Source organism: Lemur catta, chromosome 9, assembly GCF_020740605.2.
Source record: "Lemur catta isolate mLemCat1 chromosome 9, mLemCat1.pri, whole genome shotgun sequence".
Lineage (NCBI taxonomy): Eukaryota > Metazoa > Chordata > Mammalia > Primates > Lemuridae > Lemur > Lemur catta.
The window spans coordinates 2,777,058-2,805,033 of NC_059136.1; the positions used below are offsets into that span (position 1 = coordinate 2,777,058).

Sequence of the window (27,976 nt, forward strand, 5' to 3'; positions counted from 1 at the left end):
GGAAAAAGGGCTTCCTTATTCTGAACCCCAGAAACAGGCAGTCTTACCCACCCAGTCACATAGTCACAAGACCGCAGACCACCCCTGCCCTCACCCACAGGGCAGGGCTTCATCACTGAGTTCACGGCATGGCTAAGAGCAATTCAGAACATGGGGTCGGCAGACAGGCGAAGTCCTAAAGAGAAGAGGAGAGGAAGGGACTGGCAGACACATGATGCTCTCTCTAAACTCGGGCATCAAACTGTCATTCTCCTGCTCTGGGGTGGGGTTAGTGGGAGACAGAGAGAGGCAGGAGTGTTGTGCTAATGGAGCTCCTTATGAGAAAACTCAGGACCCCTCTAACAGTATGGAAAAATTGAAAGTGATGTAATGTTTAAAAATAAAATATTCAAATCCAATAGAAATAAGCTTAAAAATGTATAACAAACAAATTTTAAATTATGGAAATAAAGGCTTAAACAAGTCATTATAAATTCCAAATGTACCTAAAAAGGAGAAAAAAATTGGATAAAATCCTAATAAATGAGTTAAAATTAAAGATAATAATAGATGAACTGTAAAATAAAAAATATAAAATTTGAAGCTTAGATAGCCAGGTAAAAGAGAACAAAAGGGAAGAAATAGCTAGAATCAAACTTGCAATGACTCTGTAACACCAATAGTATATGGAGAATTCTAAATTCCTAGGGAAGAATCTGATTGGCCTTCTCTGGTTTGGCTGCATATCCCTGGTCCAATCAGCTCTGGCCAGTGGGGCAGGGTCACAACATACAAGGTAGCTGATAGGTTCCTTCCAGAGTAGGAAAAGTGAAAGTTACATGTGGGGCAGACACTTAAAAAGGTAAATATGACAGATAGAGTGGTGCAGACGTAGCATGGCCTTTAGAGCTGAGCTCTGTGATGTTCCGCAAGTCGCTCAGCATCTCTGAGCCTCAGTTTCTTCCCCTGCAAATGGAAACATTACAATGTGCCTTGCAGCACAGCAGGACTGGGAAGGTGCTCTCTCCTCCATGGAGGAGAACATAACCAATCCTTCCCACATGTAGAGTGAGAGATGAAAAGTAGCTCCTAAAAGGAGCACTCCAGGCCTGAATCACTCCATGTCCAAAGGTTCTCAGGACCCCTTAGTCCCAGCACAATCCCAGAAGTTGGAACAACTTTTCTTAAAGGAGCCATAACATCTGAGACTTTGATTCCTAGACCCCTCCCCATGGCTTACCTCTGAAGCAGAGAAGAACCTTCATGTCAGAGGACCTGGGCCCAGTAATTCAGCACGTTCAAACACTGATGCATCTTTCCACCAGACCCGCTTCATTGCACTTGTCCCCAGTCAGTCCCGACTCTGCTCCGACATCTGTTTAATGTTCCTGTTTCTGCCTCTGGAACTGGCCTTGATTTTAATATTTCTCTTCCTTAGCTGAACCCTGTTGTTTCTCATGGACGTGACTTCTTGTTCCTCCTTCCTGCTTTTTGCACTGTCACCTGTGTCAAGTAGGATCCTACTCCCCCTTGTCAGCCTCTTGAGACCAACCCTTGGTGTCACCCACTGGTCAGATCTGTAGCTGGCCCTGCCCAGTGCCCTGGGGGGAGACTCCATCAAAGCCCAGTTATTCACTGGGGTCAAGACCATGCACATGGCCAAGCACAGTCTCATAAGGGCAGACCCCAGGGGAGTCCAGGGGCCCATCCATTTGCCTCTGTGCCAAGACAGGACAAGGGGATGGGGGGTGAGGGTAGGAAGCCTTTGTAGCTCTGCCTGCACCACGAGAGCACCCCTGGGCTCACCTGCTGGAGGGGGACACATGGAACAGAACTGAGTCACCCCAGTGAACCTCTAGATCTGTGAGGCCCCAACCAACAGCCAGCTGTCCCCCAGCCCTGTGCGTGAGCCCAGCTGAGACCTGAAGAACTGCCCAGACGAAATCACCAACCTGCAGACTTGTGAGCTGGGTAAGTACGAATTATGTTAAGTCACGGATTTGGGGGTGGCTTGTTACACAGCAGTATGTGGCAACACGTGACAGTGACACAATCTCATCATAAGAGGAAGGTTAAGATTTGCTGGCATCTACCACTCATATTCATATTCTGGTCTGGCTTCTTTCTGGACTCACACTTGAAACCCACAGAGAGGACAGTTCTCAGGCAGAACTGACAGAACTATTGTACTCATCTTGGTGAGATAGTGCAACATAAACCACCTTGCTTTGGGATCTTACCAACAGGAAGTGGCGCAGGCATTCCATGGCGTTCTTCTGCCTTTCCCTGTAGAATGTGGTGTTGCTTCGGCGAGTCAAAGGCTCCGTGGCCTCAGGAGTGATGCTCAGCTGGTGCCGGCAGTCGGTGCCCATTGGCAGGGACAGCAGGGTCAGGAGAGCGGACGCCCGGAAATGCAGCGCAGACACAGTGGAACTGTGAGTACAAGAGCCGGGTGAAGGGAAGACAGTGGCTGGTGCCATGTTGTGACCGACCAGATGTGTATGATGCCATCTGGGTGAGGACTCTGTGGGGACTGGATCCTGCTCTAAGCTGAGGCCACGAGCCAGGGGAAGGACTTGTAACTCAGACACTTGCACTCACCACCAGTTCGTCTTCGCTGAGTCTCCTCATCGCAGCTGTCTGTCAGCTGACACAAGTCCCACTTCCAGTCCTTGAGAGGAATCTAATGCAAATTGCTAAAACTTTTGTTTTTTTCTTTCTTTCTTTCTTTCTTTTTTTTTTGCTTATCACTGAAGTTTAACCCATAACTTCAATTACTGTTTATTTCCCAAACAAGATATCAAAAGTATATTACAGGCATTGAAAGTGGCCCTGAATTTTTCATTCCCTTTGGTGAATTCCTCATGGGCCACTGGCAAATAAGAGCTGACAAGGCATGGAATATGGCTACTTTGTGAATGTACGTGGACAGACACGTGTCCTGAGAAGTAGCATAGGGGACAGTGAAGACATTGGGTGTGGGGGGAAGACTGGGCTGGAACCCCAGCCCTGCCACATACTGAACAGTGTGGACAAGTGACTCAGCCTGGCCACATCTCAGTTCCCTCGTCTGAAAACAGGCATCAGGTCTACCTCAGAGTGTTGTTTATTCATGTAAAATGCTTGGCATGGCACCTGGCACATGGCGAGCACACAGGTGTTAGCTATTTTTATTATTTTAGGATACACACTGAACGTACCACTGAGCTAGAGAAGGCGTGTGTGCAGCCGGCTGGAGCGGAAGCACGTTGTCTTGAATTCACTGACGTCAGAAGATGGGAGACCTGGCTCAGGCCACCTGTTTGAGGTATTTGTTACAAATATCCGTGAACAGCAGTGCCCTTCCAAGCGACTGGGTGAACACGTACGTGGGCAGTGGGGTCGGGTGCGGCAGACGGTCTGAGGTGAAACTGTCTCTGTCACGGCTGCAGGCCTCGGTCCACTGCACTTCGCAGACGTGGCGCTGTTGACAGATCGAAGGTTTGTAGCAACCCTGCTACGAGCAAGTCTGGCCGTGCCATTCTTCCAACAGCATGTGCTCACTACGTGTCTCTGTGCCACATGTTGATAAGTCTCGCAGTATTTCAGACTTTTTCATTATTCTCCTATTGTGACCCGTGATCAGTGATCTTTGATGTTACTATTGCAATTGTTTGGGGGCACCATGAGCCACGCCCATACCAGACAGTGAACATAATCAATGCATGTTGTGTGTCCACAGACCAGCCATTCTCTCTCCCTCTCCTCGGGCCTCCCTATTCCCTGAGACACAATATTGAAATCAGGCCAATTAATAACGCTACAATGGTTTCTACGCATTCGAGTAAAAGGAAGAGTTGTATGCCTCTCGCCCTAAATCGAAAGCTAGAAATGATTAAGCTTAGTGAGGGAGGCCCGTCTAAAGCTGAACCAGGACGAAGCTGGCCCTCGCATGCCAAATAGGTGAGTTGTGAATGCAAAGGAAAAGTGCTTCAAGGAAATTAAAAGTGCTCCTCCAGTGAACACATGAATGATGAGGAAGTGAAACAGCCTTTTGCCGATGTGGAGATTTAGTGGTCTGCATGGTAGATTAAACCAGCCACAACATTGCCTTAAGCCAAAGCCTAAACCAGAGTAAGGCCCTAAATCTCTTCAGTTCTGTGAAGACTGAGAGAGGTGAGGAAGCTGCAGAAGAAAAGTTTGAAGCTGTCAGAAGTTGGTTCATGAAGTTTGAGTAAAACAGCCATTTCCGTCACATAAAAGTGCAAGAGGAAGCAGCACGTGCTGTAGCAAGTTATCGAGATTTAGCTAAGATCGCTGATGAAGGTGGCTGCACTGAACAGTGTGCACTACAGCCTACTGGGAGAAGGTGCCATCTAAGACTTTTATGGTTACAGAGCAGCAGTCGATGGCTGGCTTCAGATCTTCAAAAGACAGGCTGACTTTTGTTAGGGACTAATGCAGCTGCTGACTTTAACCTGAAGCCAATGCACACATCCCATTCCACAAATTCTAGGGCCCTTAAGAATTATGCTAAATCTACCTCTGCCTGTGCTCTATCAATGGAAAAAAGCCCTGATGACAGCACATCTGTTTACGGCATAGTGTGCTGGATATTTTAAGCCCACTGTTGAGACCCACTGCTCAGAGAAAGATTCCTTTCAAAATATTTCTGCTCACTGACAATGCACCTCATCATCCAAGAGTTCTGATGGAGATGTATAAGGAGATTAATGTTTTCATGTCTGCTAACACAACATCCATTCTGCAGCCCGTGGATCAAGGAATAATGCAAACTGTCAAGTCTTATTATTTAAGAAATACATTTTGTATTTCTTAAATGCCATAGGTGGTAATTCCATTGACGGATCTGGGCAAAGTAAATTGAAAACCTTCTGATAAGGATTCACCATTCTAAATGCCATTAAGAAAATTCACGATTCATAAGAGGAGATCAAAATACCCACATTAACAGGAGTTTGGAAGAAGTTGATTTCAACCACCATGGATGACTTCAAAGGGTTCAAGACTTCGGTGGAGGAAGTAACTGCAGATGAGGTGGAAACAGCGAGAGAACTGGGATTAGTGGAGCCTGAAGATGTGACTGAATGCCCGCAATCTCATGATGAAACTCATGAAAATCTCACAATGAGGAGTTGCTCCTTATGCACACGCAAAGAAAGTGGTTACTCGAGATGGATCTACTCCTGGTGAAGACGCTGTTACATGGCAGCAAAGGATTTAGAATATTACACGAACCTCATTGGTAAAGCAGCAGTCTGGTTTCAGAGGATTGGCTCCAATTCTGAAAGCAGTTCTGTGGGTGAAATGCTGTCAAGCAGCGTGGCAGGCTACAGGGAAATCCTTTATAAAAGGAGTTGTCAATCAGTGCAGCAAACGTCATTGCTGAAATTGCCACAGTCACCTTCAGCCAGCCACGGCCCTGGTCGGTCAGCAGCCACCGATATCTAGGCAAGCCCTTCCACCAGCAAAAGGATTATAACTCACTGAAGTCTCAGATAATCCTTAGCATTTTTTAGCAATAGAGTGTTTTTAAATTAAGGTATGTACATTTTTTAAAGCATAATTCTACCACACATTTAATGGACTACGGTATCGTGTAAACATAGCTTTTATATGCACTGGGAAACCCCCTAAATTTGTGTGACTTGTTTTATTGGCATATTGGCTTTATTGTGGTGGTCTGGAACTGAACCCGCCATATCTCAGGGGTACGCCTGTACCTGGCTGTGCGATCCTGGGCAAGCCATTCAGGGAGCCCCATTCCTTGCAACTGGGAACTAATGCCTGCCCCTCCCCCATAACCGGAATGTTGTGGACCCCAGTGGCCAAAGTCCGTGACAAGTGCATATGCTGGGCAAGGCCAGTGCTAAGTGACCGTGTTCTTGAGCACTCAACCCACCTCCTGACCATGCTGGTCCCTCAGCATCCATAACAGGACCTGTACGAAAAACCGACCCAGTATTTGGCAGCAGAAGCAGCTTGAGTTGGGTTCTTTTATAAAACTTGAAAGCAGGTGGAAGGGATTTCTGTCCCCCAGCTGGAAGGAGGCTGTGTGCTGTGTTTCAGGAGGAAACAGACGGCCCCGCTCAGGCCTGCAGACAGACGTCGGTCAGGAGCTACCGTCTAGGCATCCTTGCTGTAAGCCTCCGCTCAGCCGTCTGGCATGGGAGGGGTCTGCAGCTGGAAGGCTGTGCTTAAAAATCAATTCAACATTAAAAATAATCAGGCCTTTTGCCAACACCGTGTGTCATATTTATTGGGGCTATTCACAGGTAAGCTTAAAATACAATGAAGGGAAAAGACCAGATGCCATCAGTAATGTCAAGAAACAAAATATTGAGCATTTCTTAGTTTTAAATTTTGCATTCCACTGCAGCTGAGGAACGTAGGCAATTGGCTGGCATAACTGCAATGGGTGTGATTTATTTTTAGCAACAGGAAGCACATACATTTAACCAATGACTTTTAGGACAATAAGCAAAAAAAAAAAAACTATATTTTCATGTAGCTAGGGCAAGAACATCATTTATACAAATTAAATTGATACAAAATACATTATAAAGAGAACACACATACAAAAGTCATTAGGTTGGTCAGAGAGCAAGGATGTCACAGAACACCACATTGAGAGAACACTGGTGTGAATTCATTTCAGTTATGAAAGTATGTCCAAAGTTTTTGTTACACGTTTACTGAGGTAAAGGCACGATCACTTCAACATAATTAATGGGGAAGAATCCAGACTCCCCGTGTATCATTCCTTCATACCAGTTTTCATCTATTTGATTGGTTAACGTAATGATGTCTCCTTCTTTAAATCCTAATTCTCCTTGGTTTTCTGGCTCAAAGTCATAGAGACCACGACAGCAGGGCTGGTCCATGGCAACGTTAGAACCTGTCCGCATGACATGGAGACAAAAAGTACAGATTAACATGACAAGTTAGCCATGGGCAACTGGAAATGTGGGAAAGTCTGGAGAGACCAGCAACAGCCGGGCCGGCTTCCTTCCCGCGACAGGGCTGGCTCCACCCAGCTCTCCGGGCTGTTTGCGTCTCTGGCTCTGCCGGCCCTCACCGAGCAGAGAGCCAGGCCCAGCCCGGCTCCTGGAAGCAGCCACTCGGCGAGGCCGAAGACAGGCAGGGCAGCCATCTGGCCACTCCCACCCTCGGGGAGCTCCCAGGTTCTCCGTGGAGACTGTGTGCTGCACGGGGAACATTTAAAGAACATACTTGGAGGCATCACTCGCGGCTCAGCAGCTCTGAGGGGAGGGGAACAGGGAGGGCCTTGGTGCTCAGAGAGATGTCGCAGAGCTGGTGGCCAGGAGCCAGGCCATGGCAGGACGTGGAGTGGGAGGAGAGGAACCAGGACAGAGCAGAATATTTACAGACCAGCCTGACATCTCAGGGTTATTATACCAAGCCTGGGGTTCTCAGGATAACGTTAAAAATTTTTTTTTCAAAGCTAAAATAATATGGTAAAGTAAACGCATGCAAAATGGAGAACAGTCAGCTGTAACCCATTAACCCAGAGATAACCAATGTGAAGCTATCGGATTCCAGATGTCTTATTATTTTTTTTTTTTGAGACAGAGTGTCACTTTGTTGCCCTGGCTAGAGTGAGTGCCGTGGCGTCAGCCTCGCTCACAGCAACCTCAAACTCCTGGGCTTAAGCGATCCTACTGCCTCAGCCTCCCGAGTAGCTGGGACTACAGGCATGCGCCACCATGCCCGGCTAATTTTTTCTATATATATTTTTAGTTGTCCAGATAGTTTATTTCTATTTTTAGTAGAGACGGGGTCTCGCTCAGGCTGCTCTCGAACCCCTGACCTCGAGAGATCCACCCTCCTCAGCCTCCCAGAGGGCTAGGATTACAGGCGTGAGCCACTGCGCCCGGCCCAGATGTCTTTATGAATTTGTGCATATATTTACATATAGTTGTTTTTATAAAAGAATCTTCTTGTACATGCTATTGTGAACATCTTCCCAGATTACTTTTAATGACTGACCTGCTGTTAATTGTAACAGCATAAAAGAATTCCGTTGACTAATCTCCTATTGGACATTGAAGGCCCTTTCTTCTTTTTCTTCTTTACTTCCTTCCTCCCTTCTTTTCCTTTCTTCATTTTTTCCTTTTTTCTGTCTCCTTCTCTTTGAAAAGTAGCTTATACGCAAATATCTACAAATGTGCACAATTAATTCCCGAGGATAAATTCCTAGGAAGGGATTTGATGGTCATAAGACATGAATTTTTTCCCAGATAGTTAACATTTACCATCAATTCATTTTTCTATCATTTTCTTAAAAATTTTTAGGAGCCTCTTTATCTACAAATATTTGTGCTTTATCTGTCACGTTTGGTACAAACATTATTGCCAGTCATCATCTTTTTTTTCCATTTTGTTTTTGGAGTTTTTGCTGGCAGTGGGGCAGGAAGTAGGGTTTCTGTTTGGTTTTGGCATTTGTACAGAAATTGAAAGCAGTATAAGCAGTCAAATTAACCAGACTTTTCATTCATGGTTTATTCCCCACAATCATATATAAATATTCAACTAAATTTTATTCTGGTACTTTAATTTTTTTTCATGTTAGAACTTTTACTTTTAATCCATTTGGATTTTGGCAAAAAGAGTAAGAACCTAATGCTGGAGCCGTTACACCAACATAATTTATTAAATAATTCATCCCCCCTCCCCTGATTTCAAAGACTATCTTTATGTCTGTCATATATTTAATTATCGTGGGCACTTGGATCTGTTTTAGGATTTTCCATTTTGTTCCACTGATTTATTTCCGTAACAGAACCATATCATGGTAAATACTGTAGCTTTGAAACAATGTTAGTAACCAGTAAAACGAGTTCCCAGTCATTACTCTTCTATTTCAAAATGTCCTGGCTATTCTCATGAAATCATTTAATTAGGTAAACTTTAGTATCAGCGTATCAGGTTTCTACCACAAAAGTCTCATTTCAATTTTGACTGGATCATGCTCTTTTACTCTTTGAGTATTAATAAGATTAATTTTAGGATATTTTTTCTGAATGAGTGACCACTTGAAAAAAACCACACTCGTGCACGTATTATGCTTTTATTCTATGGCTAGATTGAGTTTGTTACTATATTTAAAGGTTTTTGCATCTGTATTTAAAAGTTTTTGCATCTGTATTTAAAAGTGAGATTTTGTTTTTGTATTCTGATTAGGTTTTGGTATCAGACTTAAGTTAGCTTTATTTAAAAAATGAACATTGCTTCTTTTTCTATTTTCTAAAATATTCACATCTTGAAGATTTGGGAAAAAAAAAAAAAACTGCCCCAAGCTAGGCCTATGGATTTCTGACCGTCGGGTGACTTCTAGGATAGCTGAGGACAATGCCTTAGTGTGTCTTGGGAGGGCATGGGGTCGCCTCACTGCAGTTCTCTATAACCCCCGAAGGACCTCAGCAGTTCCCACAGTTTCACAAAAAGGAGCCAAAGGTGGGCTGAGGGGCTGCCCAGGTGGCCTCCTGGCTAAGTGAGATGATGTCACACCCAGAAGAGGCTGGGACCATGGGCCACTGAGGAGGCCACAGGGAGATATGAGTGTCTCTGAGGATGGGGCTGGAAGGAAACTAACCCAACCACAGGAAACCACACCTCCCGTGTACATGGGGACCGCCACGGAGAGAGGCCATCACCACTAGGCAGGACCAAGCTGTCCAACAGGAGATCAGGGAAGCGCCCACCATCCATAGCTGCTTCTTATGCAAAAGGCTCTTCCAGGTTCCCTTCTGCCCCCAACACCAGCAGAGCTTGTCTGGAAAAGGTGGGGGAGCAGCATCGCAGAGCAAGCCCCGCCAGCCCTGCGGGATCTGGCCCTTCAGAAGGGTGCAATCCTTGCCCGTGACACAAATCTCTGATGTATTTGATCTTACTCCTGCCATCTTATTTGATGTTTTCCATTTTTATTTCCTTTTTATATGATTATAAAACACTTTTTTTCCCTCTAGACTTCAAGCGAGAGTTGAAACATGCTTGCCTGGAGATTATGCTCCTTCTTCACCAAGTCTTTTAGCTCCAAGGAAAAAGAGACAGTAAATTTGGGCATTTCTGTGGCTGGTCCACCGAGAAGCAGCTTTGTCCTGGGGAGGGGCAGGGAGGTGGCAGCCCTGTGGGGGAGGGAGGAAAGAGCTGGGGTGGGGAGTTCTCCTGCTGTGAGAGGGATTTTATTCTCTTTGTTTCAACGCCTAGAAATTCCTAGAAATTCACCGAGTGGCGCCCATTTCTCTGATGGACGGGGGTTCCCCAGGTGCCATCTGACTGCCAGAGCCTCCTCGGCACTTCAGCCACATCCGGGTGGGAGTGAGCGCCCAGCCTGCACCCACCAAGGAGCTCTTGCCAGCGGAGCTCCCCAGCGCGTACTGAGGGCCTAAGGCCGTGGTCCTCAACTTGGGGGCATATTAAACAGCCACTGCCCGGGTTGAACCCCAAACCAATCAAACCAGAGGCTCTGGCCACGGGACCTGAGCATCAGTATCCTTTCAGTTCCCCGGGTCCTTCCAATGTCCAGGGCAGGCTGAGAACCACCAACGTAATGGCCCTCCACTTCTTCCGCTTTCCTTCCCAGAGCCTGGAAGTGTCGCGCATCTCAGCTGGAGAAGGGGAAGGTGGTGGCTGCCGGTTCCTCTTCCTCTGCAGGGAGGCAGCTCCTTGCCGCGTGGTGACTTACGGGTAGGTCGGCCTTTTAAAATCTGGACCCACCTGCAGTATAACCGCTAGGATCCGCTTGATGTTTCTAGCATCCGGTGGCTCCTTCCGTGCCAGGTCCCCAACCCCTGCCCAATTTGCATATTCTTCCTGGCATAACGAAGAACGTTGGGAAGTGGAAGGATTCGAATATCGGGGCTTCGTTCGTTATTTTGAATTGAACAGAATAACCTGCGATGATTTCAGACAAAGCACTGGGGACCTGAGTGTTTACAATGCAGAACTTTCATTTTGCTTTGGCCATTCAGTGTGCACCTGGGCAGGTAGGCGGGGGCTGGGCACTGCACACTCACAGCAACTTGAGCCATGAGTCACAGTCAATTTTATTAATGTATAGCTGTTTAATGTCAATTATAAAAATGATCGGTATTCTTTTAGCATTTCCCCCACTACCAGTTTTTAGCAGAGAAGGAGTCGAGCGCCAAGCCACACGGTGTCTCGGGAGGCATTTCCTTGGACGCAGTGTTAACGCTGGAACTGAACCTGGCAGTCCTCCATGAACCCACCCCTGTTCCACGAGGAGGTAGAAATGCCTCTGAGAGGTCACAGTGGCCGGGCTCCAGGGCACTGTCCAAGCCAGAACGAGACACCAGGGCTCTAGACCCTAGGCCATGACCCTCCTTGTTCCATGTCACCTCTTACATGCTCTATGACACGGCTGAGGTTGCCAAGACACCGTGTAGGCAATCACACTGACCACAGGGTTAACTATACACACAGATTTCCCTCCCATTTACTCTATAAGCAAAGACCAAAATCAATACCAAATGGCAGGCATACACGTGTCCAAGGCCACCACCTATGTGCGCAGACATGTGCACTGTCTACACACACACACGGAGCACATCAAGGAAAAGACACGTTACTCACTCCCCACTTCATTCATTCTGAGCAGGGGACCACTGCCACATTGCCCACTGTGATATTCTGAGAGCTGGAAAGAGCCCAGCACTCACGGCACACTCCATCAGCAAATGAACCCAAGACAGGGCATCTCTCCCAAGACCACGTGGTGGAGACCCTGCATGGGAGCTCCCTGATGCCCCTGGCGCCCCACCCCCACCAGGCTGCCCACAGCGCTGAGCGCGGTTCTCAGCAGCGTCGGCCCTGGGTAAAGCCACACCAGCCAGAGCTGAGACTGGCTGTCTTGAATTACGCAGCGTGTATAATATCAGCGCATTTTTCATTCTGGGTCATTTTTGCTGCCTGCGGCCCTCGATCCAATGAGCTGTGGCCTCCTTTACTCGAGGGGGAGGGTGGAACGCGGACATGAACAAAGCAGTCAATGTTTAGCTTTTAAGTTCCCAAATGATGCTATTTCAGTTGTAAAATGTTGTGAAAGCCAAGGCTTTCAGGCTTTTGTGCCAGAGCCAGGTAGGCTTTTATGAGATTTGAAAGAGAGAGAGAGAGAGAGAGAGAGAGAGAGAGAGAGAGAGAGAGAGAGAGAGACTACTGGGTTCCAAGGAACCAGAGCTTGAAGAACTGAGAGCCTAGAGATTTTATTACAAGCCGTGGAACGGAAGGGGCTGCTTCCTGCCACCCAGAGAAGAGACACAAGCTCTTCCTGGAGGCAGGGAATGGGGCCGGGACCTGCAGAAAGAAAAGGGTGGGCAGGAGGCTGCAATGCTCCCGGATCTCACTCTGGGGCCGGGGTTAGGCCCCCCCTGCTGCTGGAACCCTGAGAGAGCCGGCTCCCCACGCGCTCTGGACCCACACAGCAGCCCCAGTTCAGTGGAGAGGGCGGGGTGCTGGGATTAAGCAGAGGGCCCTGAGAGACCCTGGCTTCCCTCGAACTGAGGACAGATCCCCTCAAGTCCCAGCAGGAGGTGAGGCCAGAGGTGGCCTGAGCATGGTTACACAGGGCCGGGAATGCAGAGCTTTGGCAACCCAGAGCGAGGTGGCTTGGCCACAGATGTCAGCAGATCCCAGCCCGGGCCCAGGCCTCCTGTGACAAGTCACCCCAGTGGTGGCAGTAAGTCCCTTCACCTATACAACCCTCCTGTACTCAGGCAACATCTTGGGGTAGACAGGTGGGAGGCGAGAACCTCTGAGAAAACCAACAGCCCTGATAGGGAATTTCAGCTCGGAATTGATTGTGTTTAAATCCTGATCGCCTGAGTAATACAGGGATTGTCTACACTTTCTATTGGAAAAGACTGAGTTACCTTGAAATGGCAAGATTATGTTTTTTTCCACCATTAGAAGAAATGGAAAAAAGATTACATTTTCTTTCTTTCGGTTTTTTTTTTCGGTCAACAGTAGAAATGGAAAAAAGATTAAGATGTTTCCACCACTGGTCTAAATGGAGGCTCGTGAGTGAGTTCAGTTCAGTTAAAGAGAAATAACGTTTCCGCCCACCTGAGTGATAGTGTGAATTTTTCCTAGACATAAACGAGAAGTCCAAGTCTCCGTGGATGGAACCCAAAGTCCGGGCACAATGGGCCACGTTTCCTTGGTGGGATCTTCCCAGCTGTGCTAGACACAAGGTGTCCAAGGTGCCCAAATGCCTAGTTTCCCACCCTCAGAAGTCGGCACCTCTGCTGGAAACTTCTCGTAAGAAAAGACAGGTCCAACCCAGTGTCCCATCTTTGTTAACAACCACTCCTTTCCCCCTGTGGTCTTGCAGCTGGTCCTGGTCCACCTCTGCCCCCTGCCCTCTGATGTCCCGGAGGTGGCACGCGAAACCCCCGCGAGTACGCGCACACAAGCTCCATGTGCCCCAGAGCAGACGGCCGACGCCCTGGCCCCGCGCTGGCCGGGGAGAAGCCCTCAGCCCACTGCTGCCCGCCCCGTGTGGCCTGTGCTTATTTTCTTTTCCTCCTGAGACCTGGCTTCAACGTAACATGAGAGCAGAGGTGGGAAAACACAGTCTTCCTTGTTAAAGTACTGAAACAAAGATTATTTTAACAGAGAAAAGGGAATGTCCCTGTTAAATATTTATTATTCAAGCTCTGTTCCACACCATTAGGAAAAAGAGAGAGAGAGAGAGAGAGAGAGAGAGAGAGGCCCTACCATGAGAGTTTTAGGGTGGCTGGTCAGTAAGTACTGTCTCGGCCACACACGATAGGTAGGGAAACCCTGTTCCCCCTAAAATAAATCTCACTTCCCACTTGGCAATAATATGGCCCAGTTTCTAACAATGTAGGGTCCCCTCTTATTTTAACAGAAGGAAAATTCTTTGCAGTGGCTCCCAGCCCCACTTGCTTTGCCCACGTCCCTGCTGCAGAGGGTTACTGGCACACCCAGAAACGCTGAGCATTTTGTTGAGGTCGCGGTGGTCCACGCCCACGGTCCCCAGCCCCACTCAGCTGCAGAGATGAAACAGTAACGCTCGAGTTCTGGTGGTTACCATGCTCTGGGACAATATTCTAAAGTGCCTCAGCGATATTAACGGACTTAATTCCAGAGAAATCCTATGAGTGGGTGCCATTGCCCCCCAGTCTGAGGGTGGAGGAACTGAGGCAGACCGAGCTTTAACACAGTTAAGCAGCAGTGCTGAGATTCAGCCTCTGGCCAGGTCGGAGTCTGTGGTCCTGGTCACTGTGTCACTTACCCACTCTGAAAATCGGCAGCTTGGGGGTTTACCCCCTCTGGAAATCAGCAGCTTGGGGGTTTACCCCCACTGCATTGCTGAGCCAAGCCCCACCAAGGGGATGGCCCGTCAGCTGGGCTTGGAGCGAGCCTTCGGGTCCTCAGCTCAGCACGCCCCAGGGCGCTCCCAGTCCTCATCTCCCAGAGCAACTGTCTACCTGAATCCTACCCGGATCCTCAGGAAGGCCCGCCCCGGTCCCACCTGGCCTTGCTGTAATGCCCAAGGAGTGTCCTTCAGGCACTTCGAGTCCCTCCTGCCTTCCTCAGCCTGAGCTCCTGCTTCCAGGTGAGCAGCTCAAGGCTTCCGTTAAAAACCGCGTCTACACCAGGTGGTGGACCGGACACCAGGGTGCAAATGGCGTCAGAAGGGACTGACATCTCTGCCGCCTGCCCTTCTCATTCTCTCTCTGTCCCCCGCCCCCCACCCTCTGGGCCACACGCCAGGACCTGGAAGCCTGTCCCCAAGGGCTCCTTTTCCAGCTCCGAGAGGTGGAGGTGGAAGGAGTGGTCATGGGGCAAGGGCATCTTTCTCTCTGTAGCACTAAAAATCACGGCTCTTTTGCTATCCTTGAACTTGTGTTGTCTGCAGACCGCCAAAGGATCCCACGGTCGTCTCTCCTCCTTTGCTGGCCTTGACTTTGGGGGTTTCATGACCCAGAAGCATTTGGTCAGAGTATCCCCACTGAAAGGCAAACCGCGACCCCTCCCCACAGCTATTTGGGGGGAGGAGGGGACAGAGGAAGAAGTAATTCGCACGACTGCTGTCACCACAAGTCCCTGTACAAGGCACGGAGTCTCCGGAAGCTACTGACCTGAGGAGGGCTCTTTGTCTTTTAGTAACTGCCCCAGACTGCTGTGCCTTCTGAGTTTTTGTTCCTGCTTTTTATAGTTTTTCTCTTGCCTCCCTTGTAGTCGGGCTGCGACCTGTCACCTTTTCCTGCTGTCAGTGGGCCTTCCCGAAGCAGTCCCTCGGGCCTTTCTAATCTGCTGGCTCCAGTCTGCAGTAGGCTGGGAAATCAGATAACGGTTATGTAGCACCAGGCTCTTACTCTGTAGCAGGTGCCCAGTCCAGCACCTCTAATTTACATGATCTAATTTAATCCTTAGAATAATCCCGGGCAGTAGGGGTGACAATCCCCGTTCTTTAGATGACGAGATTGAGACCCAGAGGTATGAAGTGACGCAGAGCCAGGACTTGGGCTTCCCTCTGACTCCAAAGCCCACTTCACCGACAGGCCTGCAGGCAACGCCCCTCTCGGCGGGGTGGGCTCATTTTCTGCTCACTCCCAGGTCTGAAGTCTGGAAATCCAAAGGCGGCCCTCCTCACTCGAGCTACTCACAGGGCAGCTAAGGGGCGGACGGGAAGGCTCCCGCTAATGGGTGGAGTCAGCAGCCCACTCACGAATGGGACCCAAGTTTCCTTCTGGAAGCTTTGGTTCCACGACCCAGATGACCTTGAGATTTGACTGCACCTGAACCATCCGACCAGACGATCCCTCTCCTGCTGTGGTGGGGAAGAAACCTGATTTGAAACTTCCAAGTTTATCTGTGGTTCAGACTCGTTTTCAAGCACTCACCGAGGGAGGCTCGCCCTGGGAGACAACATCTCTTCGGAATTAGAATGAGCTTCTCTGGTGCAAACTCCCTTCAAAAGTTACCATTTCTTTTTCCCAGTGTAGAATCTCAAACTCTTGTAGCAAAATTCTTTTGAAGCTAATACCTTCCCTTACCTGACCCAGACACAACATTGGTGTGTAATTCTGATAATACCACTAAAACCATTTTGTTCAACATCTCTACAATATTATTTTGCCCCCTGGAAGAGCAGACTGGTCGGCAACTTCAGATCCTTGCCTCCTCTCTCTGGACTGGGTCACCTTTGGGTTCTGGTTTCCGTATCTGCAAATTTTAAGTCTTAATCTGTGATGGGTCAGTAGGAAACCACGGAGTAAAGTCTAGCAACAGTCTACAGGCTGCTGTTCTAGAAATAACAGCCCTGTGTTTATCCACAGGAGACGTGATTTATTGAAATTACTTGTCCATGGAACTCGTTTAATCATTACAATCGATAAAAAATAAGCACATATGATTTGTTTTAACCTTAACACCAAATCCTCCTCAATTTATACAGATCCTAGTCCATGGGTTTAACTAACAAAATTGCGTCCTCCGCCTTACAAAGCCCTGTCTACTGAGATGTCTTTTGCAGATTCTTCAGAAGCCGTGGCCCGTTTATTCATAAAAACTCCCCGGGAGGTGACCCTCTGTTACCACCAGGCACAATGTATGCGGGTCGTTTTCCACTCTGAGTTACGGGGAAAGGGAAAGACAAACTGTGGCCTTAACCAGGGCTTTCTGGTCACTGGCACGGGGACCCACCTGTAGAGGGAACTTTGTTTTGCCTGCTCCTTGCTTTTCACAACGTGGACTAGTTGCCAGTATTTAAAAGTCAGGAGATTTCACATAAACATGTGGTTCATGGCTTCTCCTGAAAAGTCAGAATGGCTCAAGACGGTGAGCCCACACTCTGGGCAAAGGGCACCGGTGTCGGCCCCTCTTTCCTAGTTGGCCGCAGAGTCCCCTCTCCCTGTCACGCTCCTGAGTGGAGGTTTGGTGTCGGCCGTTTATCACCAGCCTGGCACTGTTTCCTTACTTTCCCTGTGTTTTTTCTCATTCCCAGAATCTGACGTTGTAGTTGCACTTGCAGCCATTCCCGGCGCACAACTCCGGGGCGTCATTCATGCGGATTCAAGCAAAGTCCCCTGGAGCCGTGCTGCATGACAGCACAGTGTCATCCCTGGGAACGGCCGACTTCTACGCTACTTTAAACATGAGTATATAAATTAATATTTAGATGCTGGCATTTAAAATTTTAGCTTATAGATCCAATGTATCATTATAGAATATATGTTAAAATTATAAAATATGCAACATTTGAGACAATTTTAACTAAGTAGTATCAAAATGCTCACAACTAAGTCAGAAGTTACCTCTCATGGCTTTTCGAAAACTCTTTTTACAGACTATGGAGAAGAATTAGAGGAAACCATCTCCTGCAGTGAGAAAACCTTCCCATCCAAAGCTTCCTTCAGTCGGACAATAAGAGGACCCTTCCCTCTTCCCTCTTCAATGGCTACTGATCAACAATAATAATCATAGTTTACACTTTAATTTTAAAAAAAATTTAAATACAGAAAATATAAATGTTCAACCTGTACATTTTTCAAATTCACTTAAGAATGCTAAGTACTCATAAAAGATAAATATTGCAGCCATAGAATCGAGAGCTAGAAAGTACCTCGGAATGTATTAAGTCCAATCCCTTCATTTAGGAACAAGTTCAAATCAGTCCAGAGATGTTAAGAAACTCACCCAAAGTCACACAGCTAAGAAGTGCCAGCATCTGAGCTATAACACGGGATTGTTTTTTCCTTGTTTATTTCTCCCTTGTCACAACCCCTGACTCTGAAGCACATACAGAAACGTATCTCGGGGAAGGCTGGGGGGGGGGGGGGCAGGAAACAGAAGAAAAGTGGGAAGGAAAGAAGAGAAACAGAAGGAACAACCTGCTGACTAAGCAATCACCATTGTCACTGCTCTGTGCAATTTTAATTTCCTCTGTGGAAATTTAGATTAAAAAGGCACATACTCCTACTTGTAAAGCTCGTCTTCTTTAATTTTCAGACTTCACATTTTACTTTGGAATAAATGTTTATTTTCTAACGTAATCCTAGAGATCCTGCTCCAATGAGGGAAGTGACTTAGGCTCTAGAAATTATTTCCGAGCCACCTCAGAAAGGGTCAAGAAATTTATAAAAGTCTCTTTTATACCTAAAGAGAGTTAGGACGTCTTAATACAAGCCATTGGGGAGATTTATTTTGCCTCACTCTGACACGCCCGAAGCACACACTTGGAACACACATCTGTTAACTAACCTCAGGCCCCCGCATTTGTAAAGCGGACCCCGGTTTGGAGCATGTTAACCCTTAGCTGGGGTTATAGAAAGTGGTGCCCTCTTAAGAAATTTCAGCAAAATTAAAAAAAGAAAATCTTCATTAAAAAATGAGTTGATAAAAAAATGTGAAATATACTTTGTCTTCTAGTCTTTCAATTTGTAATTCAGTTAAGTGACAACTGGCGCCCGACAACCCCCAGGGGGTGGGGAAGACACTTGTGCCCAGATCACAAGTTCCTACACTATTTCCTTCAAGGTCAACAGCTTTCTGGGAGCTAGCCAGGCACACAGTTCAGCTCAAAGACTTTCTTGGCTTCTTTTTCCCTTTGGGGACAGAGGGCAGCTTACGCTCATGAAGCAGGCTGACCCCAGCTCACAGGCCCGGACAGGCAGCTGCTGCTCCCAGCCAGGCCCAAAGTCAGATTTGTCTGCGATCGTCATTTCGAGAGGGGATTGTCCCTCCTCCACTGCTGGCTGGCTCGGTTCATTCTCTCAAGCACCTCGCGGGACTATCAAGGCTTCCATCTCGGTCCCACGACACAGGCTGCCTGACTGACCTGCGTTCTTTCATCTCTCTCCCCTTTTCTTCTTTAGAAAGCAGAAATGATGAAGAAAATGTTCTTGGAATTCATTTCTGGCAGAGGCTTGCGAGCTTTGCTTTAAATTGTTAGTGAAATGCTTGACATTTTTCCTTCACTTTATAAACATTATGTGCAAATCATTCAGAACCCTAATGGAAAGTAATTTCCCATTAATGCAGGATATGAAATGCCACTTTCTTTTGAAACTGTGCCTCAGAAACAAACGGTACAGGACCCCTTTACACTCGCAAATTCCAGCCACAAACTCGAGCAAGCCCGATGCTAGGTGCGTGGCAGGGACTTTCAGCGCCTGCCGAGGGAAACGCAGAGCCGAGGACAGCGCGGGGCGGACGGGAACAGGGGCACCCAGCCTAGTCTGCCGCAGCGGAGAGTCCAATGACTGGACACTGGGCCTCCTCACACATCTGTGATCTCTGGCTGCACGTCGCCCCTCCAACAACTTCACTGCCGAGGGACAGAGCTACTGTCCACACAGGAGGGGACCAGAGCACTGACATGCATGGCCTGGATGGGGAAGCCAAAGAACTCACTGTCCTATCAGTGTTTTCTTCTTCCGAGTCAGATGTATACAGCAGACTCCCTCTGCGACTATTTGCTGACCACAGATGTCCCGCAATCACAAATCTTGGAAATAGACCATTCCCAATGTTCTTGAACATTTCCTAACATTCTCCAATATTCCTTCTTCTTCTTCGTTTTTTTTTAGAGACAGGGCCTCACCCTGTCACCCAGGCTAGAGTGCAGCGGAGCTCCTGGGCTCAAGCGATCCTCCTGCCTCAGCCCCCAGAGTAGCTAGGGCTGCAGGCAGGCGCCACCACACCCAGCTATTTTCTTTTTAATTTTTTTTGAAGTGGGGGGGAGTCTTGCTATGTTGCCTAGGCTGGTCTCGAATTCCTGGGTTCAAGCAATCCTCCCATCTTGGCCTCCCAAAGTGCTGGGATTACAGGCGTGAGCCACATCGCCCAGCCTCTAGTATCTCTTCTTAATGATATAAAACAAAATATCTATACAATAAAGTATCAAGCTTTGCTACTTACTAGCTCTGTGACCTTGAGAAATCTCATTTAACATTGCTGAGCCTCCACTTATTCATCTGTAAAATGGGGATGAAAATAGTACCAGAAATGTATATAAAGTATTTAGTACAATATCTATCCCATAGTAAATACTCAGTAAGTATAGCTGCCATTATCATTACATTATTACTTAACATTGTTTTGTTTTTTATTATTATCTCTTCCTTGCAGTACTGTTACAAGGATGCAATGGGTTATATATATAAAGCATCGAATAACATGGGGCACACTGCAGGCGCTTGTGCTAGGTTCCTATGCCCTCAAGCGATACTTTAATCCAAATCCCTTTTCCTTTTCACAGTGCTCAGCACTGTCCTCACTGTTACTTTGAGAGGCTGCAGCAAAGGAAGCTGAGTTCCCCTGTTGGAAATGAGAGTGTGGCGTCTTGGGAGCTTGATCTGAGGTGCTGTGTCCAAGAACCACCCTCTGCTCTGCTCGGGTACCAGCAGGTCTCCACTGGCAGGGTAGAGACGGCGGGGCAAGGACTGTGCCCTGGGGCCCAGGGTTCTGCTTCACTCAGATATAATATACTGGTGGGGGGCTGAGGTTGAGCTCATTTCCAAGTTTTTATAGTTTATTAGTTTATACTGTTTAGCTTCTTTCTAAACAGAAATTTTGAAGTGGCTTATAGTTGTATCTGTATGCAGAATAAAGTTTTTTCAGACCATAAGTAGAAAGCTAAAGCCCTAAAAGGAAGGGAAAAAATATAATTTTTGTCCAAACAACAGAAATTTTGAGATGAAAAGGGGGACACTATTAAAAACTACGCTGGAGCAAAAGACATACCCTGGGACTGCCCCAAGTCAAGGAGGACGCGAGGTTCCCCTGGTCACAGGGGCAGGAGCAGCACGCGCTCTGGCCGCAGTCACTCACACGGTGCCGCGCTGGAACCCCTGGCACTGAGCTTCCTGGCAGCCAGGGCAAATGGAAACGATGCCGGGATGCATAATTTCTTTAAAGAAGGATGTACAGCTGTTCTTCAAGAGCCATTAACTTTTCCCACTGTTAAATATACACTTTCTGGTTTATTCAAAAATTCTTTTCAAAATACAATTTAGAGACTATCTTAAAAAAAAAAAAAGAAAAATATTGCCCATAATCCTACCTTTTAGCCTGGTATATATGCAGATATAGCTTTACAAAGTTGTAATCATAGTATACTGGAAAAGTTGTGTCTTTCTTTTCCACTTAATATCATACTCATACCAATAAGTATTTTTTGTTTCATATAATTTCCATATTAAAACATTTAAATAGCTGCACAACATGCCATTTGATATGCCATAAATTACCTAGCTATTATCCTACTATTGACAAATATATGTAAATAAACATGGGTCATCGGGTGGTTCCCATGTATAACTTTTCTGTTCCTCTAGATAGAGCTGTAATAGACACAGGAAGATGCTTTGCTCAAATTATTTCTTTCGGATGCATTTCCAGGAATGAAGCCACTGAGTGTTTAAACATTTGTATTGATTCTGATAGATACTGCTAAGCTGATTTCCCAGTGAGTCAGGCCAGGGGGTGGCAGACTACGGCCTGTGAGCCAGGTCATGTTTTAGTGGAACAGAGTTGTGCTCATCATTTACATATTGTCCATATTGTCCATTGTCTTGTGTGCTGTGACAACATAGCTGAGTAGGTAACAGAGACCATGAAGCCTCAAATATTTGTCATCTGGCCCTCGACAGAAAAAGTTTGTCAACCCCTAGGTTATCCCTATGTGGGTGCTTACGCAGCTTTTGGGAATGTATCTGGTACAGCACCCTAACAGAAATGACTTCCGTGGAGCCCCAGAGAGCACTGAGTAACAGAACAGCCACTGTCTCCCACAGCAAATCTGCAGTAAACAGACGTGGTGGAGACGGCAAGCTGGCAGCCAAAACCCACTCCCCCTTCTTCCAGGGAAACATCGTTACAGGTAGGAAGTGGCTCTTCTGCTCACCTCCCCCAGCCTTTGCGGCTAGATGTGGTCTTGTGACTAAGCTCTCGCAGAGGGATGGGAATGGAAGTGATGTAGCCACCTTACGAGGGAATCGCTGGCCCTGGACTTCCGTCCTGAATTTCTATCTTGTTTGAACCATTGCCATCTTGAGTCTCCCTGGAATAGTAGCCACTATTCCCTAACTACCACAGAAACTGGTACCAGAAGTGGGGTGTTACCACGATAAAACCAAAATGAGTGGCACTGATTCAGCAGGCAGGCAGTGGGGAAGAGGAAACACATAACAGGCACGAAAGCCAGCAACCTGTTAGATTGTGGCCAAACAGCTGGTAAAACTTTGCCCATCATAACTCTGAAAGCAGACCACACACCAGCAGCTCCAAAGAAAGAAGCTGGATGTACCAGAATGTTAGTGTTTTAGCTGCTCCTTGGTGGGTGTGGCAAGTGACTGTAAGAAAGATAAGAAGGGCCAGTCTGCAAGCAAAGTTAAAAGGGAAGAGAGAAAGATCAGAGGTGGGGTCCCCCACACATTAGAAAAGCGAACCGCTTCTGTGCCACAGAGAACAGGTCCTCCTCCAAAGCGTTCTCAGGGACATCCTTCAACCAGGGGAACTCAGCTTCACGGCAAAGACTAAATGAAAGGCGTGCCTTCCCACTCACGTCTGTGGTTTCAGAGGGCCTCAAGGGAGCCCTATAAGCTAAGAGAGAAACGTGCAGTTAGACAAGGAAAGAAAGAAAGCAGTCCCAAGAGCTATGTCTAAGAAGGAACCTTGAACGTGATCGTGGGCACATGAAGCTGCCTGGGAGCACACCGACCAGAAGCTCAGTAAGTTTTTAAGAAATCAAGTCGTGATAAGAGGTGCAAGCCCATCCTGAAAACCTGTATCTGCCGAACTATAAGGAACCCGCAAGCTCCCTGAGCACAAACGCTACAGAAGGCAGCCTTGCAAAGCCTCCTTCCAACGTGACCTGGAAGATATAAAAGACTTCTGGGAGGGCAAATCTAGGATACAGGACAAGGCAGTACCCCCCACACCGGAGAGCAGAACCAAGGTCTAATCACTAAACTTCTCCACGGCCAGGGTAGGGGAGTCCTCGACATTTCTGCCCAGCGGACCCCACGGTCGTTACGGACTAGGGCCTGCTGCGCATCCCCCACTTGCTCTGGTCTGAATGCTCGTGCTCCTCAAAGTCCACAGGCGGAAGCCCAATCCCCAGCGTAATAGTAGTAAGAGGTAAGGCCTTCAGCCGAAAATTAGGTCAGTGGCTTAGTGATTGAGGAGATGATTAGGTCACGAGTAGGAATGATGCCTTTAAGAAGAGGCCCGAGGGAGGCTGCTTGCGCCTTCTGCCGTGGGAGGACACAGCCAGAAGGTGCCGCCTGTGAGGAATGGGCCCTCGATCTTAGGCTTCCCGGCCTCCAGAACTGTAAACAATAAACTTCAGTTGTTTAGAAGCCACCCGATCTACGGTATGTCATTACAGCGTCCCAGACAGACCGAGACACCCCCGTGACCGGGTCCCGGCTGCCGCACCGGAGACTGCACTGCCCCAGCTGCTCCGCCACTCGGTGTGGCTGCTTGTTGAGCTCTCGTCCCTGGAATGTGAGTGTGTCATTTCTGCCGTGCTGGCTTCAGAGGACACGTCTAGCGCAGACACTTGTTCTTTTTCCCCTTGCGTCTGGCTGCAGCGGCAACAGCCAGGGCAGCAGCTTGGAAGCCACAGGACGAGAACGGCCCAGGCCCTGGGTGACTCCACGCACCAGAACGCCCGGCTGCTTGGATGCTCTCCCCGGACTGTGCCATGCCCGGGGACATCCTATTTTACAGCTGGGTTTGTGCTTTTGTTTTTGTTTGTGAAACAGAAAGTAGTGCTACCCTAATACCATACAGAAGAAGTCTCCAGAGAACTGCACCTGAGTATTCTCTTGGCACTGTTTAAATAAAATTGATTTTATTTAAATGACTTTCAGTGAAACATTACCTCAAAAATGTAAACTGAAAACCGGTACCACATGGTATAAAGACACTGTAATCATGAAAATAATTACAATGGAAAATAGACAATTTTATTAAATTCAAGCGGGGTACACTCTGTAGTCTGCAAATGGCTCTCAATCTGCGGCCTGGCCTCTCTGTTACAATTGGACATTAAAAATATTACAGCACAACACTGTGGCTTATCTCCTTGGAGTCACAATGTCTAAAAGAGAACTGAAAAAAAGAGTATTTTCATATGATGTCATTCAGGGTTGTTTATGTCTACATCCATTCAGCACCTAAAGCTACCGTGGGCACAGCAGAGACGCGCCCAGTGGGACACACGACATTAGATGTCCTAAGGGAGGTTTGCACTAATAAGGCAGATTGAGTACAAGAATATGGCCTTCCTTCCACGTAGCGAATCCCTATCAATTATAAAATAGGGATTTTTAAGATTCCAGATAATGTTGGAAAACACGAATGAGCTCAGCCAGTGGACCGGAAACCATGAGGAACATGAAGACCACGCGAAAGACGGTAGTAAGCAGCAGGCGGAGCAAACCGAGCTTAAAATGCTTCCGGAAGGGGGTGCCGTGAAGTGGACTCTGAGGACGCCTGGGTTGGCCTTCCGGGAAGGAGCAGCCCGGCGAGTCCTCCCCCGGGTCAGTACCAAGGACCTGGGCGCCCAGGCAACCCCTGGAAGGAGAAGTGAGTGGGGGGACCTGAAACAAAAAGTCAAGGCAGTGCCACGGATGCCGGAAACATCCAGAAAACCAGACGCCAGTTCCCTTCAGGCATCAGAGCACCCTTCTCCTTTCGCCCGCAGAAGGCAACTCATCAGGACGCTCAAGCAGGAAGTTGTGCTCAGAGCCAAGAATCGCCAGCGCCGGAGGAGAAAGGTCATGAAGGAGATACCAGCTCTCAACAAACACTCAAGAAGGTAAGAATTAATAGAGCCGCCAAATGGAGACCTTTTGAAAAGCATAATTAATATTTTCAGAGGGACATGAAGGGTCTAATTACTTGGAAAATTAAAATGAAAAACACTGAGTATTGGCATGGTAGGCAGGATGATAGTCCCCCGAAGATGTCCACCTCCTAATCCCTGGACTACGGGAGTGGGCCTGACACGATCACAAGTGTCCCTGTGAGAGGGAAGCAGGAGGGCCCACGTCAGAGAAGGAGGTGTGACAAGGCCGACAGGGGCTGGAAGCCGCTCTGCCGCTGGGGCCCATGGAGGGGGATGGGCTATGAGCCCAGGACTGCGGCCGCCTTCCCCCGAGGGTCTCCAGAAAGAGGAACGGCAACACCTGATTTCAGGACTTCTGACCCCCAGAACTGTAAGGTAGATAGTACATTTGTGTCATTTTAAGCTGTGAGGTTTGTGGTAACTTGCTGCAGCATCAATAGGAAACTAATACAACTGGAATAAGAAATTCAATAGAGAAATTGGATGCAAAATACATAAATGGGCACAAAGAAAGTAATACGGAGAAGTTTCCTCAGAGGGCAAAAAAGACATGGAAAGCCGGAAGGAAAGGATGCGGCACACGGGAAGGCCCAAAGTGGCAACATCTAAAGGAAACAAAACAAAGGGAATAGGGAAGAGGATATTTAAAACAGTATAAAAAAATTTCCATGTTTAAAAACAGTATGAGTAACTAGATTTAAAAAATCAATGAGAATGAAGGAAGGGGAAGGGCATGTGGCCAGTCTTCTCATACTTCTGGATATGACTGTCAGGAGGAAAAGACAGATCTATAGCTACAACAGAGATTTCAATACCCTTTATCCCAAAATTAACAGAAAAAAAAAGACCAAAAAAAATCCGTAAGAATATAGAAGGCTTGACCAACATTATCAAATCGCTTGACCTAACTGATATTTATAGAACACTTCACCCGACAAGAATAGAACACACATTATTTTCAGCAGCACCTAGAACACTTAGCAAGACGAATCATATCCTAGGCCATAGAGGAAGTCTCAAAAAATTTAAAAGGGTATGATTAATACAAAGCATGGTATATGACTAAAAATGGAATTAAAAATCTAAAACAGAAAGGTATCTGCAAAATACCCACATACGTAGAAATGAAGTAACACATTTCAAAAGAAACCATGGGTTAAAGAGGAAATCAAAAGTGAAATTAGAAAGTATTTTAAAGAGGATGAAAATGAAAACACAGCGTGTCAAAAGATGGAACTGAGAACACAGCACACGTGTTAGAAAAGGAGAAAGGACTCAACGATCTTAGTTTCTACCCTAAGAAACTAGAAAAAGAGCAAATGAGATCCAAAGCAAGACGAAGAAATGAAATAATAAAGATCAAAGTGGAAATCAATGAAATAGAAAACAGTAAACAACAGAGAAAAATCAGTGAGTCAGAGGGTTGGCTCCTTAAGATCAATAAATTGATAAACCTGTAGCCCAAATGATCATGAAAAGAAAGAGAAAAGACACAGATTACCAGTTTTGAAAATGAATGAGAGAGGTGACATCACTACAAATTCTATATATCTTAAAAGGATAATAAGGGAATATTAGGAACAACTGTATGCAATACATTTGACAACTTCAAGGAAATGGGCAAATTCCTTGAAAAACAAACACAAACTCCCAAAGCTCACTCAAGAAAAACCATAATTTCCATTGCCTTATGTCTATAAAGAAACTGAATTTGTAGTTAAAAACTTTCAGAGAGAAAAAAAAAAGCAGTAACTTTACAGAGGAGAAAGCTGACCAAGATCAACACAAGCAGTGATTAGCATGTTCATTGGACACACCCATAACTCCAGTCTAATAATGAAAAACCATCAGACAAATCTCATTTGAGGGACATTTTACAAAATACCTGAACAGCACTTTCTAAAACTGTAAAGCTCATTAAAAACGAAGAAAGTCTTAGAAACTGTCACAGCCAAGAGGGGCCCAAGGAGGTGTAATGACTAAATGTAACGTGGTATTCTGGCTGAGATCCCAGAGCAGAAAAAGGATATTAGGTAAAAACTAAGGAAATCTCAATGGAGTATAGACTTTGGTGTGTGTGTGTGTGTGTGTGTGTGTGTGTGTGTGTGTGTGTACACTATATGTGTTTATATATATACACTATATGTGTATATATATACTATAGCATATATATTATATAACTATGTCAATATAGTTCATTAATTATAATAAATGTACCCTACTAATAAGGTGTCAATAATAGAGGAAGTGGAGGGGTATATGGGAACACTCTGTAATATCTCCACAACTTTTCCATAAGTCTAAAACTATTCTAAAATTGAAAGTTTTTTTTTTAAATAAACTTTTCCACAAAAGGAAAAGTTTCATCCCAGGAATGCAAGGTTCATTTAATTAATTAATGCAATGCACCATATTAACAAACTAAAACTAACAAATAAATGATTATCTCATCAGATGCCAAAAAAAGCATTTGACAAAACCCAGAAACTGTTCCCTATAAAAAACTCTTGGAAAACTATGACTAGAAGGGAAGTCCCTCAATCTGAATAAAAGACACCTATGAAAATCTACAGCCAATGTTGTACTTAATTATAAAATACTGAATGATGCTCCCCTACTATCAGAGACAAAGCAAGGATGTCCACTCTAAGCGTTTGTATTCAACTATATTACACCAGAGGTTCTGTTACTAGCATGTGCAAAAAGGCAAGAAAAACAAAAGCATCCAGATATCCAGTAAAACTGTCTTTATTTATAGATGACATAATCATTTATATAGAAAAACTATGGAATCTATAGAAAAGCTACTAGAACTAATAAGTGAATTTGGCAATAAGGCAAGATACAAGATCAATATACAAAAATCAATTGTATTTTTATATACAGGAATACTAGCACTATGAAAAAAATTGGAAATAGAAATCTTAAAAAAATGCTGTTTACAATCGTATAAAAATATGAAATATTTACAGATTGATTAAAAATGTACAAGACAGATATACTGAAAACAGGAAAGTTGCTGAAAGAAATTAAAGAAGACCTAAATAAATGGTAAATAAAACACATTGTGTTCTAGATCAGAACAATCAATATCATTAAGCTGTCAATTCCCCCTAAATTGATCTA

At 46.3% G+C, this 27,976-nt stretch overlaps 1 protein-coding gene across 3 annotated transcripts in view; it reads right to left on the minus strand.

Annotated features, from left to right (window-relative positions):
* Positions 1-6,211: 6,211 nt before the first annotated feature.
* Positions 6,212-27,976, minus strand: part of SH3GL3 (SH3 domain containing GRB2 like 3, endophilin A3) — a 151,725-nt gene continuing 129,960 nt past the window's right edge. For 2 of the 3 annotated variants that reach the window (XM_045561572.1, XM_045561570.1), the window contains one exon: positions 6,212-6,877. In XM_045561572.1, the coding sequence (XP_045417528.1) occupies positions 6,672-6,877 (206 nt within the window). In that variant the 3' untranslated portion in view covers positions 6,212-6,671. Of the gene's footprint in view, positions 6,878-15,148; positions 15,325-27,976 lie in introns of those variants that run through there. The other variant, XM_045561573.1, reaches the window with a different exon arrangement.